The 24,702-nt window shown below is 44.2% G+C and overlaps 1 protein-coding gene across 1 annotated transcript in view; it reads left to right on the top strand.

Moving 5' to 3' along the window:
- UIMC1 (ubiquitin interaction motif containing 1) overlaps positions 1-24,702 on the top strand; it is a 94,859-nt gene that overhangs the window by 13,215 nt on the left and 56,942 nt on the right. Inside the window, 3 exon segments of the mRNA XM_056569890.1 lie at positions 5,241-5,328; positions 6,211-6,338; positions 9,766-10,824. Coding sequence (XP_056425865.1) covers positions 5,241-5,328; positions 6,211-6,338; positions 9,766-10,824 — 1,275 coding nt within the window.

The raw sequence follows: 24,702 nt of genomic DNA, 5'->3' as shown, positions 1-24,702 counted from the left end.
CGACCTCCTGTCCCGACCTCCTGTCCCGACCTCCTGTCCCGACCTCCTGTCCCGACCTCCTGTCCCGACCTCCTGTCTCGACCTCCTGTCTCGACCTCCTATCTCGACCTCCTATCTCGACCTCCCATCCCGACCTCCCATCCCGACCTCCTATCTCGACCTCCCATCCCGACCTCCTATCTCGACGTCCCATCCCGACCTCCTATCTCGACGTCCCATCCAGACCTCCTATCTCGACGTCCCATCCCGACCTCCTATCTCGACGTCCCATCCCGACCTCCTATCTCGACGTCCCATCCCGACCTCCCATCCCGACGTCCCATCCCGACCTCCCATCCCGACCTCCCATCCCGACCTCCCATCCCGACCTAACATCCCGACCTCCCATCCCGACCTCCTATCCTGACTCGTAATATGTGTACCAGGTATTGAAATAGCTCCAGCCTAACGGAAATTAGATGGGAACATACATTTCCCATTGATTTGCATGGGACTTTAAAAAAAAACCCGACCCTCACAAATGGGGGTAGTTAAGGGTTAAATTAGCTATCCTATATTTTAAGTGGACATATAAGTAACATGTGACCAAGTATTATCGAAATATGCAGTTATGGAAGTTATGCAGTAAGATATATTTCCCATAGACTTGTATGGGACTTTAAACATAAACCCCGCCTCTGGCAAATAGGGGTTAGTAAGGGTTAAATCACCTATCCTATGTTTGTTGTTGACATATAAGTAACATGTGTGCCAAGTTTCATGTTAATATCTTTAGCCGTTTGAAAGTTTGTGTGGAACATACACACATACATACATACATACACACACACACGTTGAGTTTTATATATATATATATATATATATATATATATATATATATTTCTTTCCTCATTCCTTCTATTGATTTTGTATGAGTTTTTTTAGAGCCTCAGCACTCCCGCCCTTACCGATGAAAACTTTTGACGTCTCTCTAAAATATGTTAAAAATGTTTTGTTCTATTTTTGAAATGACAGTGACCCTGTAAAGTGTTACTTTCATCAAAGACAACTGATGACATGTTAAAAGTTCTTGATCACACCGGTGTGACTCACTGCGATCGGGAGTTATTATTCGGGGAAAGGGGCCACATTGAGCTCCACTCCCCGGCTAGCCAAGAGATCCATACATTTCTCTTCATTTCCCTGTCTAATAACTCATGTTATACATGTAACCTTGTTTTTTGTTTGTTTGTTGTATTTTTTTCATATGCAATGTAGCATCACTACAAAGCTTGGACTAGGGATGTATTCTACTGCCTCCATAGAAGCCCTGTCCTGTCTGCTCAGCCATGTGTATGACTTTAAACCACCACAGCCTTTCCATCTACAGATGATTGAGAACTGCAGGATGTGAGAGCTGCGCCGTTTAGAGCTGGAATCCTGTAGGATTTGGGTTGATGTACGAAAGTAGGGAAACTGCGAAGCATGTGAAATGTGCTAAAGGAACACTTGGGAGCTTCTAGGGAGAAAATGCATGTACTTGGTAAAGCGTGTTTGCATTTTAATGGTCTGCAAGAGCAATTATTAAATTCCTTATTCATTAAATGATAAACACAAGAAGGCAGCTGTGCCATTTAAGAAATGAGAAGTACCAGCAATGGAGAGGAGCGTTCCTGAATTATAATATCCCAATGCCGACTGGTAAATAATACGCTGATTGGCCTCAAGGTGGCACCATTGCCTCATGCTTATAGTTATTTATTTATTTCTATTTCTTAAGTTTGAAGTTTTCTTATATTGCTTCTGAATTCCCGAGGGATTTTTTTTTAGCAGAATTCATAGTATTCTGGTTGTATTGTACTAAATGTAATAAGGATAGTATAACCACCATCTTGCCCCCTCCACCAGTTGTGTTGCTTTATTTATATACCTGAGGCTTTTGCTTCATCTGTCGACAAGGGCACAGTTACATTTTTGGAAACATCTTGGGAAATACTGACCTTTAACTAATCTGGTAGAGGGGTCAGTACTCCAATACATGTGTGCAATGGAGAAATCAGAAACCCCATATCACAGTTAACACTTTAAGACAACATCGTATTGATTACCTTTATTTTCTTTACATTTAAAGTGTACCTGTCATTTTAAAAAGCTTTTGACATGTCACAAAGACATGCCAGTACGGAGACCCCACCGATCATTAGAATGATAAGCAGAAATGTGCAGTAGCATGTGTCACTCTCTTGCTCACTGCGATCTATGTCCTGCTTGCCCTGAAATCCTGCCCCCTAAAGTTTTTCTTGAGCCACCACTAGGGGAGCTCTTTTACAGATTCTCTTGAATTTACTAGTTGTATGAATTCATATGCTGCAGCTAGTGGTGACAACATTTTATACTTTGCCGCTCTATCAGGTGTAGCTAGGGAGTAGCCCCTTCTCACTCTGCTACAATAGCAGATCGCTCACTTGACTGCAGGCTCTCACATCACTAGGACACGAGTGAAGAAAATTGAATATTCATATGAAAGGTGGGTATAGCGCAGCATATAGAGGAGGCAGAGAAGTGACACATCGTTTATCCTGTTCACCTGCACTATTACCCAATGTATTAGGTTTAGTGTGGGTGAACAGCCTGTCAGTTTCCCTTTAAAGAGAAACTGTAGTACTTAACTTCTTATCCCCTAGGGTATAGTCCAGTGATGGCGAACCTTTTTGAGCCAGAGTGCCCAAACCGTAATGTACGCCAACTTTTTTCCCCTCCAGCAATTAAACCTCAGTATTCTGATTTAAGTTTAGAAAAAACAACTTAGGTAGGCAGTATAGTTCCCCCACATTAGGTAGGCAGTATAGTTCCCCCACGTTAGGTAGGCAGTATAGTTCCCCCACATTAGGTTGGCAGTATAGTTCCCCCACATTAGGTTGCAGTTCCCCCATATTAGGTGCAGTATAGTTCCCCCACATTAGGTGCAGTGTAGTTAGCCCACATTAGGTGCAGTATAGTTCCCCCACAGACATACAGCCGTCAGCCATATACAGTGTATGGCTGGAGGCTGTATGTCTGTCTGTGCACTGCCTCACAGTGCTCCGTCCACTGCTCCTCCGGTCAGGGGTCACAACCTACTGCTATGGCTTATAGGCCATATCAGTAGGTCCCAGGAGCGGTGGTCAGAGCACCGAAGCTGAAGTGTAACTGGTAACTTACCATGCCGGCCAGCGCACGTCCTCCTCCTCCTCGATGCTCCGCTCCTCCATTCCTATAGGCGCACGGGACGTCAGTGACCTCCCTGCCTGCAGTACCTCCCGGCGGCCCCTGCGTTTTTAAAGTTAACACGGGGCCACAGAAAGGTAAACGGGACATCCTTGTGTCCCAAAAAGATCTTTCGGGGGACAGGGATGTCCCGGTTTGCCTCGCCTGGCGAACTATGGCTGCGTGCCCACAGAGGGGGCTCGGCGTGCCATAGGTTCACCATCACTGGTATAGGTGATACGTTTCTGATCTTTTGCGGTTCGGCTTTGCTCTCCCGTGATCTCCTGCCCGGCTCTCCTCGTGCACAGAGCGACCACTGCTCCATGCACGGAGCAATGTCAACCACTACACTTAGCGATATTGACCACTGCACGGAGCAGTGTTTGACACGCTCCCTCTATGCGTCTCTCTGGGAGAGCTGGAGATAGATGAGTCGCACTTGTTACTCCAGCTCTGCGTAAAAACAAAACCCTCAATAATGTGCAATTCTGTGGGTTTTTTTCCTTCCTCAAAAAAACATTTTTGCTTCGTGCATTTTATGGTAAAATGAAAGGTGTCTTTATAAAGTACAATTGGTCGCGCAAGAAACAAGCGCTCAAATGGGTGTGAAGATGGAAAAATAATAGCTAAGCTCGATGAGGAGGAAAAACGCAAGTACAAATATAAAAATGGCTGTAATCTTACTGCCAAAATGGATGATGTCCATAAGGGGTTAAAACTGGAACTCTTTTTTTTCATTTTATTAAACATTCCCCTTTTGGGAGTGTTTTGTGCCTATGTGTACCTACCCTTAGAAGGAAGGTCTGCTGCTACATACAATTTGCGTCCCCTACTATCACAGAAGAAGCTTTACTTACAAGAGTGTCTCTCTGTCGTCTCATGAACTCCTCCCCTTTATATATTGAAAGCCGGCATCTGAGCAATGTATCACTGTGATCTGTCTTTAGAAACCAAGGGGAAGTCACAGCCAGGCAAATAAAGGAGTGAACTCACCTTCTTATACATTAATTCCTGAAGGAGAGTCTTTTTGAGAGGCTGTTCGCTCTGTCTTATATAGGGGGACTCCAGTCATAAGACTACCCTTGGGGCAAATGGAAAGGGTTACCTAACTCCTTTTAATGTTATTGAAAATTACTCCAGATATACTAAAAACTGCATCTATCAAGATAATCTGGCATAAAGCAGTGAAAGTATATTTTTATTCATTGTTTAAAAACAAAATATCCTGATAGTAAAGGAGAGTGATGTGAGCACAACAGATCTGCAACTACTCTCCTATCCCCAGTACTCCCTATTCTTCCAGGGCATGCTCCTGCTTAGACTAACAGCACATGCTCAGTATGAGATGATGGAGGAGCCGACCATTTTTCTCTCAGGTAAAAGTATGGTGCCCTACAATGCATTCTGTGTGCAGTACACATAACCCCAGTGGGAGTTGGAAAGAGTCATGTAACATTACGCGGAAATGGGGGAACAAAGCATCTTGTGAAATATCACTCACAAAATTATTATTTTTCTCCCATAATTGGACAATCAATTTAACAGAGCAGAAGCTTGGGCAATATGTGTTCCCCAGTATAATGTCCAAAATATTTTTCAGTATCTGGCTCTAGTCTAAAAAGAAAAAAAACCCTATTTGATACATTCCCTTTAAAATTGAGGCTTTGACAGCATGGACACTTTCAGTGCAGCACTTGAATGTGAAAAGAACTAAAATGTGTTCTATATTATATAGAACAGTCCTCACTTCATCCTAGGTTTGTAAAAGCATTTCAGTACAGTATCCAATACTTCTCTAATTTACTGTTCTTATTTGCTTTTAGAACTTTGCAAGCTATATGGTTGCCATGGAAACAGTGACATATTTAAATATTATTTTTGCTTAAATGTATTTTATTTTAGACGTGTAGCATTCTTTATGCCTGACACAATACTTAGTAAATACTAGCTTTCTTCTCCTTGTAGGCTTTTATAATGTTGAAAAGATTTTTTTTTTTTTTTTATATTTATTTCAGGAACTTCAGGTAGAAAGTATTTTACCAAAAAAGAGACGCAGGCCTCCACTCCAGCGAAAACCCTTGACAGTGAAAAGGAAAATTGCACGTAAGAATTTAGTGATGAGAATAAAGCACCATGTAGAAACTGTAGCATTGAATGGCACTTGTTGAGCATTGTTGGTCATGCTTTGCCCTTTAAAAGGCTTAAGCCAGCCATACAATTTTCACCTATGAAAAGGTAACTTCATGTAAGTCAAATGTGCGTCAGATATGGAGATCTGGAGCTACATTCCATTGACAGTATTGCTTTCTTTTTTCCAACCGTGTACATTCCCTTTTCTACCAGCAGCAGATCTCTTCTCTCCTGGATGTGCTTTTTGTTTTCAGCTCCCCTTACTGTCATTCACTGATCTTACATATACATGTTGTGCCAGGAATGGGAGGGCAGGACTCTGACTGTGAATGAATCCAGACACTTCAATATTGCTCTCCCCCCCCCCCACCCCATCGTTCTGAAATCAGGCAGACATACATGTCTGTCCAAAGATGGATGCCCTATGACACACTACTGTCCTGCTTTAGGTAATATGAGTCTTTGGATCCATTCACACTATGTATGCAGGCATCTATTCCAAGGCTTATGTTAAACGCTTAGACAGTAGGGTCTAGCACTTCCTGGACAGTTAGTTAGTTAGTTTATTAATTATTTTTCTGTAGAATTATTGTTTAATTTACTGGGGTATTCTTGTGAGTATTTTAATTTATTATTATTTTTTTTAATAAATAATCGCTACCATTCTGCTGGAGCACCACATTCTGGGGTTGATGTCAGCAATAGAATTTGCTTGAGACGGGACACCGATGTGGGCAATGATTGTCTGAGTGTCAATTTTGTGTGCTGATGCCAAAAATACTCCCCAGACTAGCCCTTTAAGGGGAAACCTTCACAGACTTGATTTCATAATGAGATATTTTTCTTCAATTTTAGATATGACTGAGGAGGAACAACTAGCTCTGGCAGTAAAGATCAGTCAGCAGGAGCAGACAAAACAAGAGAAATATACCCAAGAAGAAGAGGAAGAGCTGATCAAAAAAGCTATTGAAGAAAGCCTTCATGTAAGTATACTATGCATAAGTTACACATGCTTAAGTACTTATTTAGTGAAATGTCAGGATATGTGCACATAGTCAAAAACCTCCCTCTTGTGCAGCACTATACTGCAGTTCTCTATGAACTGTGGTCAGTGTGGAGGGTCTTGAAGGAAAGCTCCCATTGTTTTCAGTGTGAGCTTCAAAGTGGCACTCAGGTGTGGAAATAAAAAAATAAAAAATACTTGTCCAAGGGACTAAAATGGAGCACTATCTACTTGTCCCTCATAACAATCCACTTGTCCTGGTACATAAAATAATTTCAACCAAAATAGTATGTAAATGTTAATAGGCAGACCAGTTTGTCACCCCATTAGGTGAATAGGACACCTGATAAGTAAGTCCGCCCCATTAAGTAGGTAGTCCCCTTTAGGAAAGTATGTCTCTTTATCAGGTCGGTATGTATCCTCATCAGGTAGGTAGGTAGGCAGGTAGGGCTCCCCTAGTAAGGAAATAATGCACCATATAGATATGTCCCTCAAGTTTGTAGGAAGTGTGGGCTCCCCCAGGAGGCAGAGAGAGCCCCAGATAAATTTCCCCCATTAGGTAGAGCTCCCCCATATGAAGACAGGCCCCCAGATACATATGACCCCCCTCGGGTAGGGCTTCCCAGTAGGTAGTCAGACCCCCAGATAGATATGACCTCCATCAGGTAGGGCTCTCCAGTAGGTACACATGCCCCCAATAGATATGACCCACAACAGGTAGGGCTCCCCAGTAGGTACACAGACCCCCAGATAGATATGACCCCTGTCAGGTAGGGCTCTCCAGTAGGTATACATGCCCCCAATAGATATGACCCACAACAGGTAGGGCTCCCCAGTAGGTACAGAGGCCCCCAGATACATATGACCCCATCTGGTAGGGCTCCCCAGTAGGTACAGAGGCCCCCATATAGATATGACCCCATCTGGTAGGGCTCCCCAGTAGGTAGCCAGGCCCCTCATAGATATGACCCCATCAAGTAGGGCATCCCAGTAGGTGGACAGGCCCCCAGATGGATATGACACCAGGCAGGTAGGGCTCTCATTTAAATAATTCTGCCCCCTAAGTAGACAAGGTTAGCCCCTGGTGGTAGGCAGGTCCTCCCTTAAGTAACTGCTACTTTCTTCTGCCTGCGGGGACTTCCTGGCGGAGGTGCACGCTATAAGTGACGTCATTGCACGCGCCGCGCAGGATGTCTTCGTACCGGCGTGGCACTTGCGATGACGTCTCTCATCGCACGCACCTCCGCCAGGAAGTCCCCGCAGGCAGATGTAAGTAGTAGTTACTTACTAGCAGTTAGGTGATGGGGCAAGACTGGTTGCCCCCTCATGTGAATTTATTCCAGCATTTAGCGCTGCTTGCCCGAAGCAGGGCTACATGCCTGCCTGAAGAATCACCTGCCCGGCACCCGAAACTGCATGTCCCGGGCAATACAAATTCCACATGCCTGGGGACTACACAGAAAAGGGGACATGTCTCTTCTTCCATGCAATTTCTGCATCAAAAGCCATGCAATTTTTTTTTGCCTGTGTGTCTTTTTTCATATTTCATACATTTTTCTTGTTCTTTGAGTTTGGTGTTTGACTTCAATACTAGACTTTACTTCCCTAGAATCCATCTGAAGTGTTTATTGTTTTCATGTGGAAAAATAACAATGCATCTGTTTTCCATTGAAAAGGATAGAATCTGTATCCTTCTTCGAATACTGTTTTTCTTCCTGGGAGTAAACAGGAGAAATATTTAAAGGGGTACTCCGGTGTTCAACGTGTTTTTCCATTTTTGACTTACCCTATTTGTTTTGTTTCATTTCTATTATTGTTGTTTAGCCTACTCTATTTCCGTTCTTTGTTGTCTTTTTATCCCCCACTTTCTTTTCCTATCTTTGCTTCTATTTCCTGTTTCTTGCTGTGCTGAAAACTACAAATCCCAGCATGCCACATGCCTTGCTGGTTTGGAGCAGCTCCTTTTTTTTTTTTTTTTTTTGTTCCGCCCTTTACCCACCCTACTATTTTCCCGGGTCAGCCCCCTTATACACAGCACACTAATATAATCAGCCCTGGGATACACTGTCATACACACACACACACACAAAAGGGACTACAACTCCCAGCATGTGTCATTCAGGAGTCTTCAGTCTGTGGTATAACGCCAGCATGCTGCCTCTGTAGTCTCCTGGGGGTTGTAGTTCACCACACCTCTGTAGGGCATACACCAGTGTTTCCCAACCAGGGCGCCTCCAGGTGTAGCAAAACTACAACTCCCAGCATGCCTTGACAGCCTTTGGGAATGCTAGGAGTTGTAGTTTTGCAACAGCTGGAGGCACAATGGTTGGGAAACACTGGTGTAACATGATGTGTATGCTGAATAGGCTAGAACAGTGTTTCCCAACCAGTGTACCTCCAGATGTTGCAAATCTACAACTCCCAGCATGCCCAAGGTCTGTCAGGGCATGCTGGGAGTTGTAGTTTTGCAACAGCTGGAGGCACACTGGTTTGTAAGCACAAGGTTACACACACACAACAGGGACTACAACTCCCAGCATGTGTCATTCAGGAGTCTCCCCCCCCCCCCCCCCCCTTCCCCGTCACATATAGGGGGAGATTTATCAAAACCTGTGCAGAGGAAAACTTGCCCAGTTGCCCATAACAACCAATCAGCTTGCTGCTTTCATTTTTATGAAGGCCTGTGCAAAAGGAAAGAAGCGATCTGCACAGGTTTTGATAAATCTCCCCCATAGAGATTATTCCCAGTATGAGATTTCTTCCCCTGCAGTCCATGCATCCCCAGCCCGTGCACCTTCTCATCCACCCCTTCAGATAACACTTATCTTCTCTGTGAGGTCCTTCTCCTGTGCAGACCTGCGTCCTTAGAATACAGAGCAGGGGGGAGGGGAGGTGAGGAGCGGTGTACTCAGCTGGATGAGATGAGGGGGCGAGGCTTATTCCTCTCATGCAGACAGAGAGAAAAAAAGCTGTGACATCTTGTCCACAACAGACTCAGAACTCTGTACAACAGTAAAAGAAAAACCTCTGAACTACAGAACTTCCTGCCCAACAAACAGGTAAGAAAAAGACATTCATGCTGCCAAAACATATAACGTGTGTATATTGCAAAAAAACAAAACTTACAAAGAAGATGCCATATAGTCAAAAAAATTAACCACCGGGAGTACCCCTTTAAAGTTTAGCTGAATTCAGTCTGCTTATGTGGAAGGCCGAGGTGTATGATGCTGATGTATTTAGCTGTACTGTCACAAACAAAATACAGTTTTATTTCTCCACTGACAACAAGCAGAGATTATGAAATTGGTGACCAATTGAAACAAAAAGTAACTCAAAGCTTACAATGATCAAACTCTATTTTTAGTCATTATCTTGAGATCCAACCCATTCTCTACCTTTCTTTTTAGAGCTGTCAAGTTCCTGATATTCCCGTCAGTGAGGCAAAAGAGGAGTTAACAAATAAAACACCTTCAAGTGAAGAAGGCAATGTGAATGACCATAAAGAAGAACCACATTTATCCAAGGCGTCTGCACCTTCAGCTGGGGACTCACCAAAAAGTCCATTTGTGATTTTGCAACGTTTAAGTCAAGATATTGTGGAAAGCTCTAGTGTCATTTTGTCTCCTAACTGCAGGGATCCAGTTTCATGCATAGAAACCAGTCGACAGTCTCCACTGTCACCATGTACCAGTAGTGACTTTATTAAAATGTCGCCTGCTAAAGGAATTGCTTTAAGCCCTGTTTTTCCAAAGAGGACCCCATGTTCAGGTAAACTGATTCCCTGCAGACTATTTCTGGAAAGAAGCACAAGCGCTGACCAGCCAGTAGATGATGTAGATGACCAATGTACACACTGTTCAGAGAGTTCACAGATGGGCTCTTCTTCTTTGTTACCTACCTCTCCAATAGAAAATTCATATCAAACTGACTCAACGAGCACAAAGACTCTTAATATTGACAAAGCCAAAGATGTTGACTGTGAAGATGCTTTTTCCGTAGATGGCATTGCAAGCACAGACTGTAGGTCAAATAAGAGTAGTCAAAGTGGTGGTACTGTTCACTATTACTGGGGTGTTCCATTCTGTCCAAAGGGTGTAGATCCTAGTGAATACACCAAAGTCATACTCTGTCAACTTGAAGTGTATCAGAAGAGCTTGAAAACTGCTCAGAGACAGCTCGTGCATAAAGTGGATTATGGAGAACCAATCCACCTTGTGGCTTTAAGTAAACAAAATGTCAAAGACGAAATTCAGGGTAACATCAGCCATGAAGATATTGGAGACAGTACGGCTGAAGATGACACACAAAAACCAGAAGATGGTGAGAAAGAGAGTGGTGACAATTCTGACAGTCAACAGACAGAGAGACAGTACGTAGCAAGCAAAAGGCAGAAGATTTCTCAGAGTCCGGTACAAATTATCCTGGAACATGACCTTAAATCTTTGTCTTCGGATGGTAAAGAGAAGGTAGGAGATGTGGTGTTGCACAAATCTAATTCATGTATGACTAAAGGCCACCAGCGCTCCTGTTTCAAAGGGCCTCAGTTAGAGCTGCTGGAGGTATAGACAGGTCCCATTCCTGCAAGTAAAACACTCTATATGATTTCACTGACTCTCCATGCTCACTCACCATCAAATAGCATCACTATAATATTATAATTGCGCTCGAACCACTGTGACAAATATAATTCCCATATTCTGGGGAGACCCAAAATTTCAAACATCCATCTACCACTACATACTACCTTTTTTAAAAGGCATATGATCACACATCAATGGATGAGGTATAACCATTTACTGAAACTGTGTTACTATAGTAATAGTGTAATGTATACCTTAGTTGTATCTGTTCTGAGCTCATAAAATATTTATTAGTGAAAACCCTTTTTAGTGTGTAGGTAAACTTGTTTCCAATATCTACTAAAATCTACTTGTGAATGTATCAGCTAGCTGTTTTTAATTTTTTTTTTTTACTTATTTAGAGCAAAATACCCCAAATCCTAAAATCTTGCAGTTTTCATTCTGACCACTAAGCTAAAAACTACGTTGAGACTTCCTGTTCTGTACTGATAACTTTCCAGCAGTGCCTTCCTTATCTTTAAAGACAGGAGAACAATGAAATGTGACACTAGTGGGTAGGTGATACAACAGGTGTTCACAGCTAAGCTTCCATCTCCCTGTGGAATTAACTCTTCACAAGTCACAGAGCATGTTTAGAAACCTTTCCCATTCATATCATGTCAGACTATTAGGCTGGGTTCACACTTCGGAATTCCAGCCATTGCCAGCACTGTCCACCAGTATTTATCGGTCGCTCTTCATTGGGGGACACCTTACTGATGGGTATATGCTCTTGCCGCTAGTAGGCGCTGACACTAGGAAAAAAAAGTTGTCTCCTCCCTAGCAGGATATACCCCCCCCCCCCCCCACCTGCAGTGAGGTAGTCAGTTTTAGCTAGTGTCAGTTAGCTAGTGTTTTATTATTTTCTAGTAGGGCTCTTTTAGTCAGGTTCTCCCTTTTTTGTTTTCTTTTTTTCAGGTGGGGGTTCAGGAGTATGGCGCTACCTGTTCCCCCATATGTGGCTAAGGGGCACGGGGCATAGAGTATGCACCGTTAACCCCTTCCCGACAACGGCCTGCGCCTGGGGTTGCACCTAGGGTCCAGGTCCCGCTGTCTCAGCCTGACGTGATTCAGGTGACTAAAAAGCTGGCTAAAGACATCTTGGGTGAGTATGTGGCGACTGAGGTGAGTATACAACCCTTTTGTTCTTTTTGCTCCCAAGGCAGCAGCCCGGCGGGAGCTCATTATCCCGACCCGCTATTGTCCCCTACCTGGAGCTGTGCCCATGGCTTGGCAGGCACTTATATAGCATGCTGCTATCAGCCGTCGCTGCTCCAGGGGCTTCCTGTCTGCCTCATAAGGGTACGTTCACACTACGGAATTCCACGGGCGGAATTGCGCAGTGTGAACTTAACATTAGTGTGAATGGGTCTCCGCGTGACCCGTTTACACTGAGGAATTTCAGCGGCGGACAATTCCGCCGGTGAAATTGTTCCACTCAAAGAAAGAACATGTTCATTCTTTGCGCGGATTCCGTGAGCACTGCATAGCCGTCAATAGTGATGGCTCAGTGCCCCGCGGCCCTAGTGCCGAAGTATTTTCGGCAGGGTCCGCCAGACGGAATCTCTGCTCGCTGAATTCAGCGGGCGGAGATTCCGCAGTGTGAACTCACCCTAAGAGTCATAGGTTCTGCAGGCAGCACTTTGCAGTGCGCCCCATGCTCCCTTCCAGGCATTTTTGCATAATATTTTGAAGCAAAATAAAAACAAAAATTTTTTTTTTTAAATATATTCCTTGGTTACACAGACCATTTGGTGTGGTTTGGCACCCTCTTGTGGCCAATACTTGTATTGCACACTGATTTCTATTGCAGGCTTGACCTGCCATATCCCTCTAATCCTGCATTGTTCCTCACTGTTGTGAAGCATATGCAAACCGCCATGGCGGGTTGTTGCCATGGATTTAAGTTCCCTTGGAACCTACCGGGGCATATATTCAGGCAGTCTGTTCTCTCCTACCACTGAGTGCCATACAATGTGCAAGCTTTGCATTCCTGGCAAACGCTCAGGTTTCTTTTTGAGAGTCCTCATTTGTCAGGTCTGTTGCCGGCGCCGACAGACAGGGGGAGAGAAGGGGCAGCGGCATCCATTGCCGGCGCCGCTGCCCCGTTGCCTCCTCCATTCCCAATTGTATAATTACCTGTTACCGGTGCCTGGTCCGCGCTGCTTCAGGCATCTGGTGTGGGTCCCCTGCGTCGTTGCTATGCGCTGCGAGACGCAATGAAGAGTGAAGTCACTCATCATTGCGCCGTGCAGCGCATAGCAACGACGCAGGGGACGCACACTGGAGGCCTAAAGCAGCGCGGACCTGACCCCGGCAACAGGTAATTATACAACCGGGAATGGGGGAGGCAATGGGTGCCTCTGCCCCTTCTCTCCCCCTGTTTGTCAGTGCCGCTGCCCCATTGCCGGCGCCGCTTCTCTCCCCCTGGCCATCGGCGCCGGCAATGGGGCAGCGGCACCGATAGACAGGGGAGAGAAGGGGCAGGGGGAGAGAAGCGGCGGCAGCAGGGACCCCAGGACAGGCAGGGGCAGAGAAGCCGGCAGCGGTGGTAGTCTCTGCACCTGCAAAAGCCGCTGCAGTTCATTGATTTAAAGCGCCCGCTTTAAATAATTGAACTGCAGCGGCATATCGGCGTATAACACGCAGGTAGACTTTAGGCTAAACAATGCGTGTTATACGCCGATAAATACGGTATCTGCGGCTTGAGTTCCGGTACTTCATCGGACACCTCGGACAGTAGTGCAGTGGCTCGTTGTCTACTATGGACCCATACCAATAAGCCAGACAGTGGTCTGCATGGTTTCCTCTGCCGCCTGTCACACGGCTGATGTATCTGATGTACCTCAGCAGGAACGTTATAAGTAGAACTGACCCAGCGGGTCCTATGGATTCTATAAGCGATGACAGGGTCGCATTCCACGGCTCTTCAGCCCCCCCCCCCCCTCTATCTCCCAGGGGTGCGGGGTTTCTACCATGTCTCCTAGGCCTCCCCGCCCTCCCACCTATGACAAAGGGACACAGTTATCGCCTATCTGACTGTCCCCTTTTCGCCACCACCTGGAGGTGCTCTTGTTCAGCCAGACTGTTGTCTGCACGATTTCCGCTGCCATCTGCCTCTGATCTCAGTGCTGCCGTGGACATAGCCTGGTTTCCCGTTCCTCACTGCTGGGGTGAGGGATCTGGAGGAGGGTCCCTACAGGTACACAGGATTGATACCAGTCAGACAGTCCTTCGTCTGTTAAGTCTTCTACACCACCAGGTCACCCGCTGGATAGGCCGCACTACAGTACCCCGCTTTCTGTGGGAGGTGGAATGGAGTGACTCTGGGCACTCAGGAATCCTATACAAGTCGGACAGAAGGTCTTCTGAATGGCTTACTACGTCGGGTCAACTACCATACACTTTCCACACTGTGGACGGTAGTTCAGGTAACCCACTGCCAAGGTGTAGTTCCGAGTGAGTCACCCAGTGTTGCCCCATGGACCTTATACAATGCACCACATACTAGTTTGCAGTGTTCCCTACTTTACCAGGTCCCTCTCTGCATGCCTGCTACTCTGTCTGAAGGCTGGTATCTCACTTCACTGTGTGTTTCCGTTTGCGGGACCCGGCGTGGCCATGGTCCTTATGCCATATAGCCAGACTGTGTCACCTCCCTCCGGTTTTGCTGATGCTGTGGCTGCAGTGTCTGCATGGTTCCTGCTCCACATACATTCTTCATCTCTTGAGTCTGCGCCTACAGTCTTGGTGTGGCACCATTAGGAGATGGGATGTGGGTTTTTTCTGCAGGCTCCACTGACTTTCTCACCAACAACAGCATCACTCTGTTCTCCTTTCTAAAGTTGCAATGTTGTTGGCTGGTCTATCGTTCCCCGATTTTTTTTTTTTCTTGTATTATTTGGCCGTCCAACTGAGATATCCGTTAATGGATTATCGATGACACGATGCCACAGGCTGAGCAAAATTTAGCCAGATTTGTTCCGCACCTGACGACGAGACTTCTCCTGGAGAGCCCTACCCTAGGGGGTCGCACCCTCTTGCCTCTCCACAAACAGGCTAGCCGTGTTTGGCGGGCGGCTAAACTGGTCCATGGTTATATTGATATACCCTCAGATATTCCGCTGTGGCACAAACCGAATTTCACACACCTGGGTGAGGACCTGGACCCGATATTCTGGCAGAACATAGATGTGTGTTTCTTAGAACAGGTATACCGGGATAACATACTGTGCTCATTTGACCAACTACAAGCTAGTCATGCTTTACCCAGACACAGTTTCTTTAAATATTTACAATTACGTCACACTCTTAATGCTCAATTCCCTGTGGGAGGTCCGCCTATCTCTTCATTCCCACTTATTGGGATTTTAAAGTCTCAAGGGCCTAGGGGTGGGGTATGGTGTCCATCCTTTTATACACATCTTATTCTGTCCAAAATTTCACGATCACAATTGCCAGCTAGGGAGTATTGGCAGTCAGATATCCCCAATCTTACAGGTGATGATTGGGAGGAGATCCTATCCTCCCACATGCTAGTATCCCCGGCTGCCAATAACAAACGTATTCAATTGAACATCATTATAGTTATGTCACCCCCACCAGATTACTTAGAATGGGTCGCTCAGACTCAGATGCATGTCACCGCTGTGGTGCTGCTAGAGCCGATTTTTGGCATCTCCTCTGGGCCTGCCCTCACATTGCAGCCTTTTGGACTGAAGTCCTGCGACTTACACAACCTTCGCCTCCAGTGGACCCCCTAGTATGCTTGTTTGGAGTAATGAGCGAAGTGTGGATGCATCATGTTCGCACATTTCTTCGAGAAACCCTGTTTCTGGCCACAAAGGCGATTGCTTTCAAATGGATGGACCCATGACTGCCCCAGTGGCGCGTGCTTGTTAATTCAGTGATTCCCTCTTCTCACCTGGTATACAAAAACAGGAAATTTCTAGGTATATTACTTTCTGTGTGGGGTACCTGGTGCTCCTCTCCTCTCACACAATGCATTTACTCTGACTTCTCCTAGTGTCCCCTAATTTTGAGTCCTCTTTTCATCATGTATCTATTGTCTCAGGTGGTGTATGCTACAATTTTAGAACCTGCTGATGCTTGATGCCAAATGGCAGCTATTCGCCCTATGATGTTGTGTTTTACGTTATTTAATTGGTTTTTTAACTTGACATTGAGTAGGCACCTCCGGCCAGAGGTCTGTGAACCTGTCGTCTTCATGCTGTTTCATTACCTATGTCACTGTGTGCCTCGACATCTTTTTGCACTGTACTTGCTCTTATGCTCTCAGTGAGGCCACTCGGTCAAGTGTTGTTTACTTTTCAATAAAACGAATAAAATAAAAAAAAAGTTTCAATATTGTTCTGCTAGGGGCATGCCTCCTTTCCTGCCGGTCCTCTGGATGTCTACGGTTTCTGCAGTCTTTGTACACGTGAGGTACCCATGTCTGTGTCCCTACATATTCTAAGGGCACTCCTGTAAGTGTAGAGCCCACCTTTCCTTCTGTTTGGTGGGGTGTGCCTCGGGGCTCCCTGTGATTTTGTTTCCGCAGTTCTGCGGCGGTATGGCACTTCTGTTCTGGCATGGGGCCTGATGGGGGGCACAGTCAGTTGATCCCCTCCCTGTGCCTCCAGGTACTTTCCCAGGGTTTCTGCCCAGGGTGGCTCAGGCACCTACTCTGTTGCTTTGTCATCGTCCGGAATGGCTCTCAACACGTCTTTTCTTTTGCCCAGCTCCAGTGTGCAGGATTCCAATCCCTCTGGGGACACAGGGTGCCTCCTCCATACAGCGTTTGGTTATCACTGGGGCCAGGGGGCTACATCCACCCAGTAATTGTCCCGTGGCTGTGAGGCAGCATTTCCCTGTTCCTATAGTGCCTGGAGCATTTTGCCAATCCCCTTTGCACAGGGGGTACAGGGATCAGGATGCTTGGCATTGCCAGTACCTGAGTTTCATTTCGACCACCCTTGTTTTCCCTCCACTAGGGGGAATAGTTTGTTGAGCTTTTTCTGCCGCCATGATAATGCCACCTCTCTGTTCCCACTATATAGGGGTATCCGGCTGGGCCCTTGTGTTTTTTTGCTGAGAGCATTCAACAGAGCTTTTTACGGTCTAGGCTTGTGTGCTTACTTTCCAACATGGCAGCCTGGTTCTCGTTCTGTTTTCTGGTTATCTACTGCTGCTCACGCACCCTTGGCTCTTTCCTTTGTTGGAGGAGTCTATGTAATCTTGTTTGGCCGACGACAGCTGGTCTAGCCACTGTCTGCTTTTCTCCTCCCTCCCTGGAAGGGTGCGTTCTTCCTTACCTTTTGTCTGTGTCAGTTGTACTGCACTGACTCCATAGTCTTCTGGAGTAACCTTCCTGTGTCCAGAACCTGAGAGTCCCAGCTGGGTTCGCCTTTGTTTCCCCCCCCCCCCCCCCTCCGTTCCCATTCTGGCGGGACATTCCTTCTGAGTGCTCTTGACCACTTGAACCCCTGGTCCCTGGACCCCTGTACTCCACTTTTTCACTTCCTCATGTTTCCACATGGAAGTTTGTCTTCCGGAGAGTTGTCGCAGACGTTTTGTTTTCCTTACTCTCCTGGGGTTCGTTTTCCAGGTGACTCGGATATCTCCAGTTTCTATGTCTCTGGTATCCGGGATGCCCCCTTTTCAGGGCATTCCGCTCCTTTCTTCCTTTGGGATCCATGTCCTCCCGAGTTAGAGGGCGTTCAGGTCATCCGGATTACACTAGTCCTGCTATTTTTGCCTTCTGGGTGCTCATGGCGGGCCCCTGGGACAGTTTTATTTATTTATTTATTTTTGGGTCTGCAGCTGTTCAGGTCTTTGTTTTCATGCACCAGACCTCTCCAGAGCAGATTTCCGTCTTTCTTCTTTTCCTGTGGTTTCTGGTCTCCACCTCCTGTGCTCGTCTTCTGCTCAGGCGTACACTGATCTCCCTGCTGGGTTCCTGGGAGTTGTTTCCGGCCCATCTGGCTTCCTGGTCGACCTTTTTCTTGTCTCTCTATATGGCCTGGGTGTCTTGTGTCTCTACAGAGGACGGTCCATTCCTTTTGGCGTCCTAGTCCATCTCCATGGACGGGGTTTCTTCCTGGAGCTCAATTTCTGGGCCTAGTTTGTCTCTGACCTGGGTGCTTGTCCGCAGGCCTTGTGGACACGTGAGTTTGGGCTCGGTACTGTTTCCCTTTCTCTGGTGGTTGTTTTTCCCCACTCTAGGGGACTGCTTTGGTACGTCCCATCAGTAAGGTGTCCTCCAATGAAGAGCGACCGAGAAAAAGGAGATTTTTTTTTTTTGTACTCACCGTAAAATCTCTTTCTCATAGCATTCATTGGGGGACACTGCACCCACCCATTTCTTCTTTTTTCCGGATAATTTTTTCCGGTTCTTAGGTTGTCTATCCGGGATTCCTTTCTTGGGGCCTTCATACATACTTCTTTGTTAGCTTCTCCTACTGCTTTGTGACAAAACTGATTTACCTAGTGTCAGCACCTCTTAGTGGCAAGAGCATATACCCATCAGTAAGGTGCCCCCCAATGAAGGCTACGAGATAGAGATTTTACGGTGAGTACAAAAAAAATCTCCTTTTTCGGAGCGTAATTTCAAAATGGAATTCCGCTCGGAAATTCTGTACTGTGCACCCGGCCTTCTGTCTGTCCATGGGTCATGCTGTATAGCATATCTCTAAGTGCTATAAAACACAGCTCAGACAAGATGATTGTCCCCATAATATAAAAAAATAATGAAATTTTAAATATGACAATAAAAACAGAAACACATTAGAAAAACATCTTTTTTAGTATGTGGCTCTAAGCAGTAAAAACAATCTAGGTATTATATTTTTTTAGGTACGTTCTCATGGGTATTTTTTTTTCTGTGGATTTTCTGCATTGTATTTGCTGCAGAAAATACCCTTTGGATTTTGCTACTATAGACTTCAATGGGTCTGTGAGAAATCTTCCACTATTGTAAATTGTCCATGAACCCAATGAAATCAGGGGTAGCAAAATCCACTACTGATTTTTTTTTTTGTATAGACTCCTCTGAAATTCAATTGGATGATGTCACTGGAAACAGTGCTAAGAATTTTCTCATGCAGTATTTCTAGGAAACATCTCTGCTGTGTATCTACATTACTGTAATTTCTTGTTTGACTGTTGCAACATCCTCCTATTTAGCCTCCAGCTAAAAAAAAAATCTTCCTCTACATTCTGTCATGTACGTGAGTTATCTGTATTACCATCTGTTTTACCATCAGATTTACTTTCAATTGAGAGCCATTTATGCAGTTTAGTTATTACGTTGTCCTTGCAGTTTTAACCTCTTAAGGACGCAGGGCGTACCTGTACGCCCCATCCCCATGCCCGGTACCGGTATATAACGCCGTGTCGGTCCCGGTGGCTAATGATAGCCGGGACCCTGGGCTAATATAGCGCGCGACACCGATCGTTGTGCCGTGCGCTATTAACCCGTTAGACGCGGCGATCAAAGTTATTTGCCGCGTCTAAAATGAAAGTGAAAGCTTCCCGGCAGCTCAGTCAGAGGTCCCCTTACCTGCCTCCGTCGCGTCCGATCGGCGATTGATTGCTCCAAGCCTGAGATCCAGGCTTAAGCAATCGACCGCCTATAACACTGATCAATGCACAGCTATGGCTTTGCAGGGATCAGTGTAAGAGATCAGTGTTTGCAGTGTTATAGCCCCCTATGGGAGCTATAACACAGCAAAAAAAAAGCGGAAAAAAAAGTGAATCATTTAACCCCTTCCCTAATAAAAGTTTGAATCACCCCCCCCCCTTTTCCCATAAAAAAAAAAGTGTCAGTATAAATAAACATGTGGTATCTCCGCGTGTGGAAATGTCCGAATTATATGATATAAAAAGTGACCAAAAATACGCTATTTTGGAATTTTTTGATGCATACGCCATTGACCGTGCGGTTTAATTAGCGATATATAAAAATATATCGTTAATTAAACCGCACGGTCAATGGCGTACGTGCCCAAAAATAGCAAAATGGCTTATTTTTGGTCACTTTTTATATCATGAAAAAATGAATAAAAATCGATTGAAAAGTCCGATCAATACAAGAATGGTAACGCTAAAAACTTCAGATTACGGCGCAAAAAATAAGCCTCCATACCGGTCCGTACGCGGAAAAATAAAGTTATAGGGGGTCAGGAGATGACAATTTTTTACGTATAAATCTTCCTGCATGTAGTTATGATATGTAGGTATCATTTTAATCATATGGACCTACAGAATAAAGATAAGGTGTCATTTTTACCGGAAAAAGTACCCAAAAGTACCCAATTTTTACCCAAAAGTAAAAAAATAGCTTTTTATCTTCAATTTTTTCGCACAATTAATTTTTTTCCCGAATTTTAGGGTAAAATGACTGTCACTGCAAAGTAGAATTGGTGGCGCAAAAAATAAGCCATCATGGAATTTTAGGTGCAAAATTTAAAGCGTTTTGATTTTTATAAGGTGATGAGGAAAAAATGTAAATGGAAAAACCATGCGTCCTTAAGAGGTTAAAGAACATACCCTACCCGTGTGCTTTTTGTATATAAGAAGCTGCCCTCCCTGAAGTGCCTTCTCCAGTCATCTGCTGGTTTCACTTCTCATAGGGTAGGGTCACTTATTCCATAATTTACTGCGTATTTGCTGCTGCGTATTTCCTACCCTTTTGAAGTCAATGGGTAGCAAAATATTTTGCTGCCCATTGCCTTCAGTGGATAGACTATACACCGCTAAATACGGCACACGTGACCCTACCCATAGCGTTTCCAACAGTTGATTCCTGTTTCTCTAAGCTCAGCTCTACACTGCATTTCCTCTAGAAACCAGTGCGGATCACCTTGGGTAATGTGCCATCTCTCCCTTTTTCTAAGTCAGTTGCCATGCACCTCTTCCCCCCCCCCCCCTTTTTTATTTTTTATTTTATTTAAGATGAATTTCCAGAAAAATGTCTCTTCTAGTCTGGCTAACTAACAAGTAGATCAGTAACAAATAGATCAGCGTCTGCTCTGCGTCATACATTGCATGGCTTACACTATGTTTATACAGTTTTTATAGCCCAGAAAAACAAGCAAAAAAATGCCTTCTAAATTGTAAGTTTTACAGCTCCAAAAATTGCCAGAAAATCTGTAGAATTCTTCACAATTGAATCCTATTGAACTAAATATTAAAATAGCTATTTGTGCATACATACAATAATTTTATGGTAGTCAAATTAAGTGACGTGCCCTTTCTGGCATTTTTTTTGTCAACATTTGCAGCCTTTAAAATGGCACTGTCAGATATAAAAACTTTTTATATGTTATACATCTTGGCAGTTTTTCTACTTTACTTCATATAAAAAAAAAAAAAAAAAATTACATTTTATTAAAGAAAACTGCCTTTGAAAATCCCACCACTAGGGGTCCCCATACCTCCTGGGACACTGATGAGTCCTACAGCAGCATGATGGTGTTTATAGGGTCATGGACATGAGATGGATGATTGACAAGGCTGCAGGAAGAACACAGCCTGTAGCAACACTGCTGTAACACAGAGTTTTACCCAACATTTGCCTCCAGCTGTTGCAAAACTACAACTCCAAGCATGCCTGGACAGTCAAAGGATGTCTGGTCATGCTGAGAGTTAGAGTTTTGCAAAAGCTGTAGGCATAGTGAGGGAGGGGGAGGAGTCATCACAGTGCAGGCAAGAGATCGACATGCCCATTCCCTTTGACAAGATGGAAAAGATATTGAGCAGCTGTAATATGCTATGCTTTAGTGAAATATGGGTGATAGAGACATAAAAATGACATGTACATGTTCAGAATTAGGTACTGAGTAACCTATAATAGTTTTGTTTTGTGGGATCTGGTACGCTTCAAAAAAACTAACTAAAAAAAAAATGCTGAAAAAATTGACCTGACAGTAACGCTTAAAAAAATAAAATCTGTGTTTTTATACAGAAACAGCTGAAAAAAAGATAGCAAAGTTCTTGCATTAAAACTGCACCTCCTTGGACACGGAGTACCACAGCAGCATGAGTGTGTCCAAGAGTCATGGACACGAGATGGCTGATTGAGAAGGCTGCAAGAGGAACACAGCCTGCAGCAACACTACTGTAACAGAGTTTTACCAAACATGTGAAAAAATAGTATTGCACTAAACCCTGGTATAATACCTCAAGCCTAACATTACTGTTGTTACCCAGCCAAATGTGCAAAATACATGCTATAAAGTTATACCAATGTACATATAGCCAACAAGCCTGCTATCATAAAATGCAGGTAAACATGGGGGTATACACATACATACTTATATGGTCATGTGCAGCGGGTACCAGGGAGCAGTACAACACCACCCCAACGCAGCGTTTCAGGACCAACCTTTGTCGAGGGGTAAGTGTCCACCAGACTGCAAAGAGTGTATATATACACCTGTCCACCAATGATCTTACTCATTCCCTAATCAAAAACTCCTATTCTCACCTGCAGACGCCCGGCTTCTATCGGCGCATGTGTTACGGAGCTCCGGCCTCCGTTCACTTCCGGCAGCGCGTCATGGGAGGCAGGTCAGCTGCAGCCGGCCCGCCCCATGCAATGACGCACGCCTCAAGGAAGGGAGGCCGGCGATCCGCACATGCGCATTTTTTGTGAAATATCAGTGATAGATACATACAGAGTACATATACATGATCAGGATCATGTACTGAGTAACATAAGTTTATTTTTTATTTTTTTTGGATCTGACTGGTACACTTTAAGAAAAATCTGTGAATATAATATAAAAAGTAAACTGTTTTTGGAACTGTTCCCATCTGCATCAAAGGCATACATGCAAGCAGTGCTACAATTTCTGCCATTTTAAAGTGAAAAGTATCAGAAGACAATGGACCCCATTGAAATTTAATGAGAACTTTTTAGTCTCCATCAATGTCCATTGTATAACAGATCAGACACTACAAAATTGTTTCCAGTAATGATTGAAGCAATGACATAGATGTGAACAGATTCTAATCTTGCTTGTCTGTTGGTGTGTAAGTAAGCAGAAGGTGGCAGCGTTGCACGATTTCAACGTTTTCAAAAGTGACACTTGCTGTCTGTGATGTTTGCTGGCCTCCCCGCATACTAGAAAAGCCTCTTTGTTAACATCTATGATGAGCTTAGTTGCATACAAGTGAATGATGGTTTCCTAATATTGAATTGGCATAAGGATTACCTGTTCCCTACCTCGATTAGCAGAATGCAGGTGTTCATGTACAGAATCCCGTATTCTGTCCTTGGATTAGCAAGAGCACCAAGGTATTAGAAAATCCTGATGAAATTTCTCTATAGGTAGTTCTCTAATATTTATATGAAGGTTCACCTAGTCATTGAGCTTGTGATCTGGAGTTGAGACCATAAGTGACTATATGACCTGGACTCAGGTCTATACTCAGGTCTATGCTTCCACATACAAAAAATTATCTGCAAATCCCACCAAGTCATGCCAGTCCGCCCTCCAAAAATTATTGGAGGAAGGAGTTGTTATGGGGGTTATTGATACAAAGCCTAAAGAATATTTGTATGTGGAGAATCCTATTACACCGGTCTGCCATTCTCTTCCCAAGTTACATAAAGGGGTTTTTCCACCTCCCCTTCGACCCATTGTGACCAGCAAAGGTTCTCTTGGAGAGACATTGGGATATTGGCTTGATTCTCACTTGCAACCATTTACAAAAATTACCCCATCCTTTTTAAGGGACACTAATCTAAGACCAAATGGAATGGTCTGAAAATTATTCTTTGGCAACCTGTGATGTCACTGCACCTTATCCCTCCATACCACGACAACAAGGTTTGTTAGCATTATCCCATCATCTGAATTCACATAGCAATTACTTCCCTGATCTGAAAGAATTCATTATTTTTGCCACAGTTTTTTTTGTTATCCCACAATTTTTTTTTTATGTTTAATGGTGAATACTTCCTTCAGATCAGGGGAGCATTGATCGGTGCTAAATATTCACCATCATATGCAAATATTTTTATGATTTATTTGGGAGGAAAATTATATTTTTTCAGATAACAATCCGTTTTTTTGTCTATGAAATATTTTGGGAGATATATAGACTAGTTTAATGTTTCTTAAATTAATAATAATGATTTTAAATCTGAAATTTACAGCCCAATTTTCCAAATCCAGTATTCCCTTTCCAGATGTTAAGTTATGTGCACCCTCTTCATTTACATGAGCATAGATTTCTGTGATATATTACATAGAATGTGTCGGCAGATAAGAACCATTTGGCCCATCTAGTCTGCCCAATAATCTGAATCATATCAATAGTCCCTGGCCCTATCTTATATGAAGGATAGCCTTATCCTTATCCCATGCATGTTTAAACTCCTTCACTGTATTTGCAGCGACCACTTCTGCAGGAAGGCTATTCCATGCATCCACTACTCTCTCAGTAAAGTAATACTTCCTGATATTCCTTTTAAACATTTGCCCCTCTAATTTAAAACTATGTCCTCTTGTGGTAGTTTTTCTTCTTTTAAATATGCTCTCCTCCTTTACCGTGTTGATTCTCTTTATGTATTTAAAAGTCTCTATCATATCCCCTCTGTCTCTTCTTTCTTCCAAGCTATAAATGTTAAGGTCCTTTAACCTTTCCTGGTAAGTTTTATCCTGCAATCCATGTACTAGTTTTGTAGCTCTTCTATGAACTCTCTCTAGAGTATCT

The sequence above is a fragment of the Hyla sarda genome, chromosome 4 (assembly GCF_029499605.1).
Source record: "Hyla sarda isolate aHylSar1 chromosome 4, aHylSar1.hap1, whole genome shotgun sequence".
Lineage (NCBI taxonomy): Eukaryota > Metazoa > Chordata > Amphibia > Anura > Hylidae > Hyla > Hyla sarda.
This window is presented reverse-complemented; position numbering and strand designations above follow the sequence as displayed.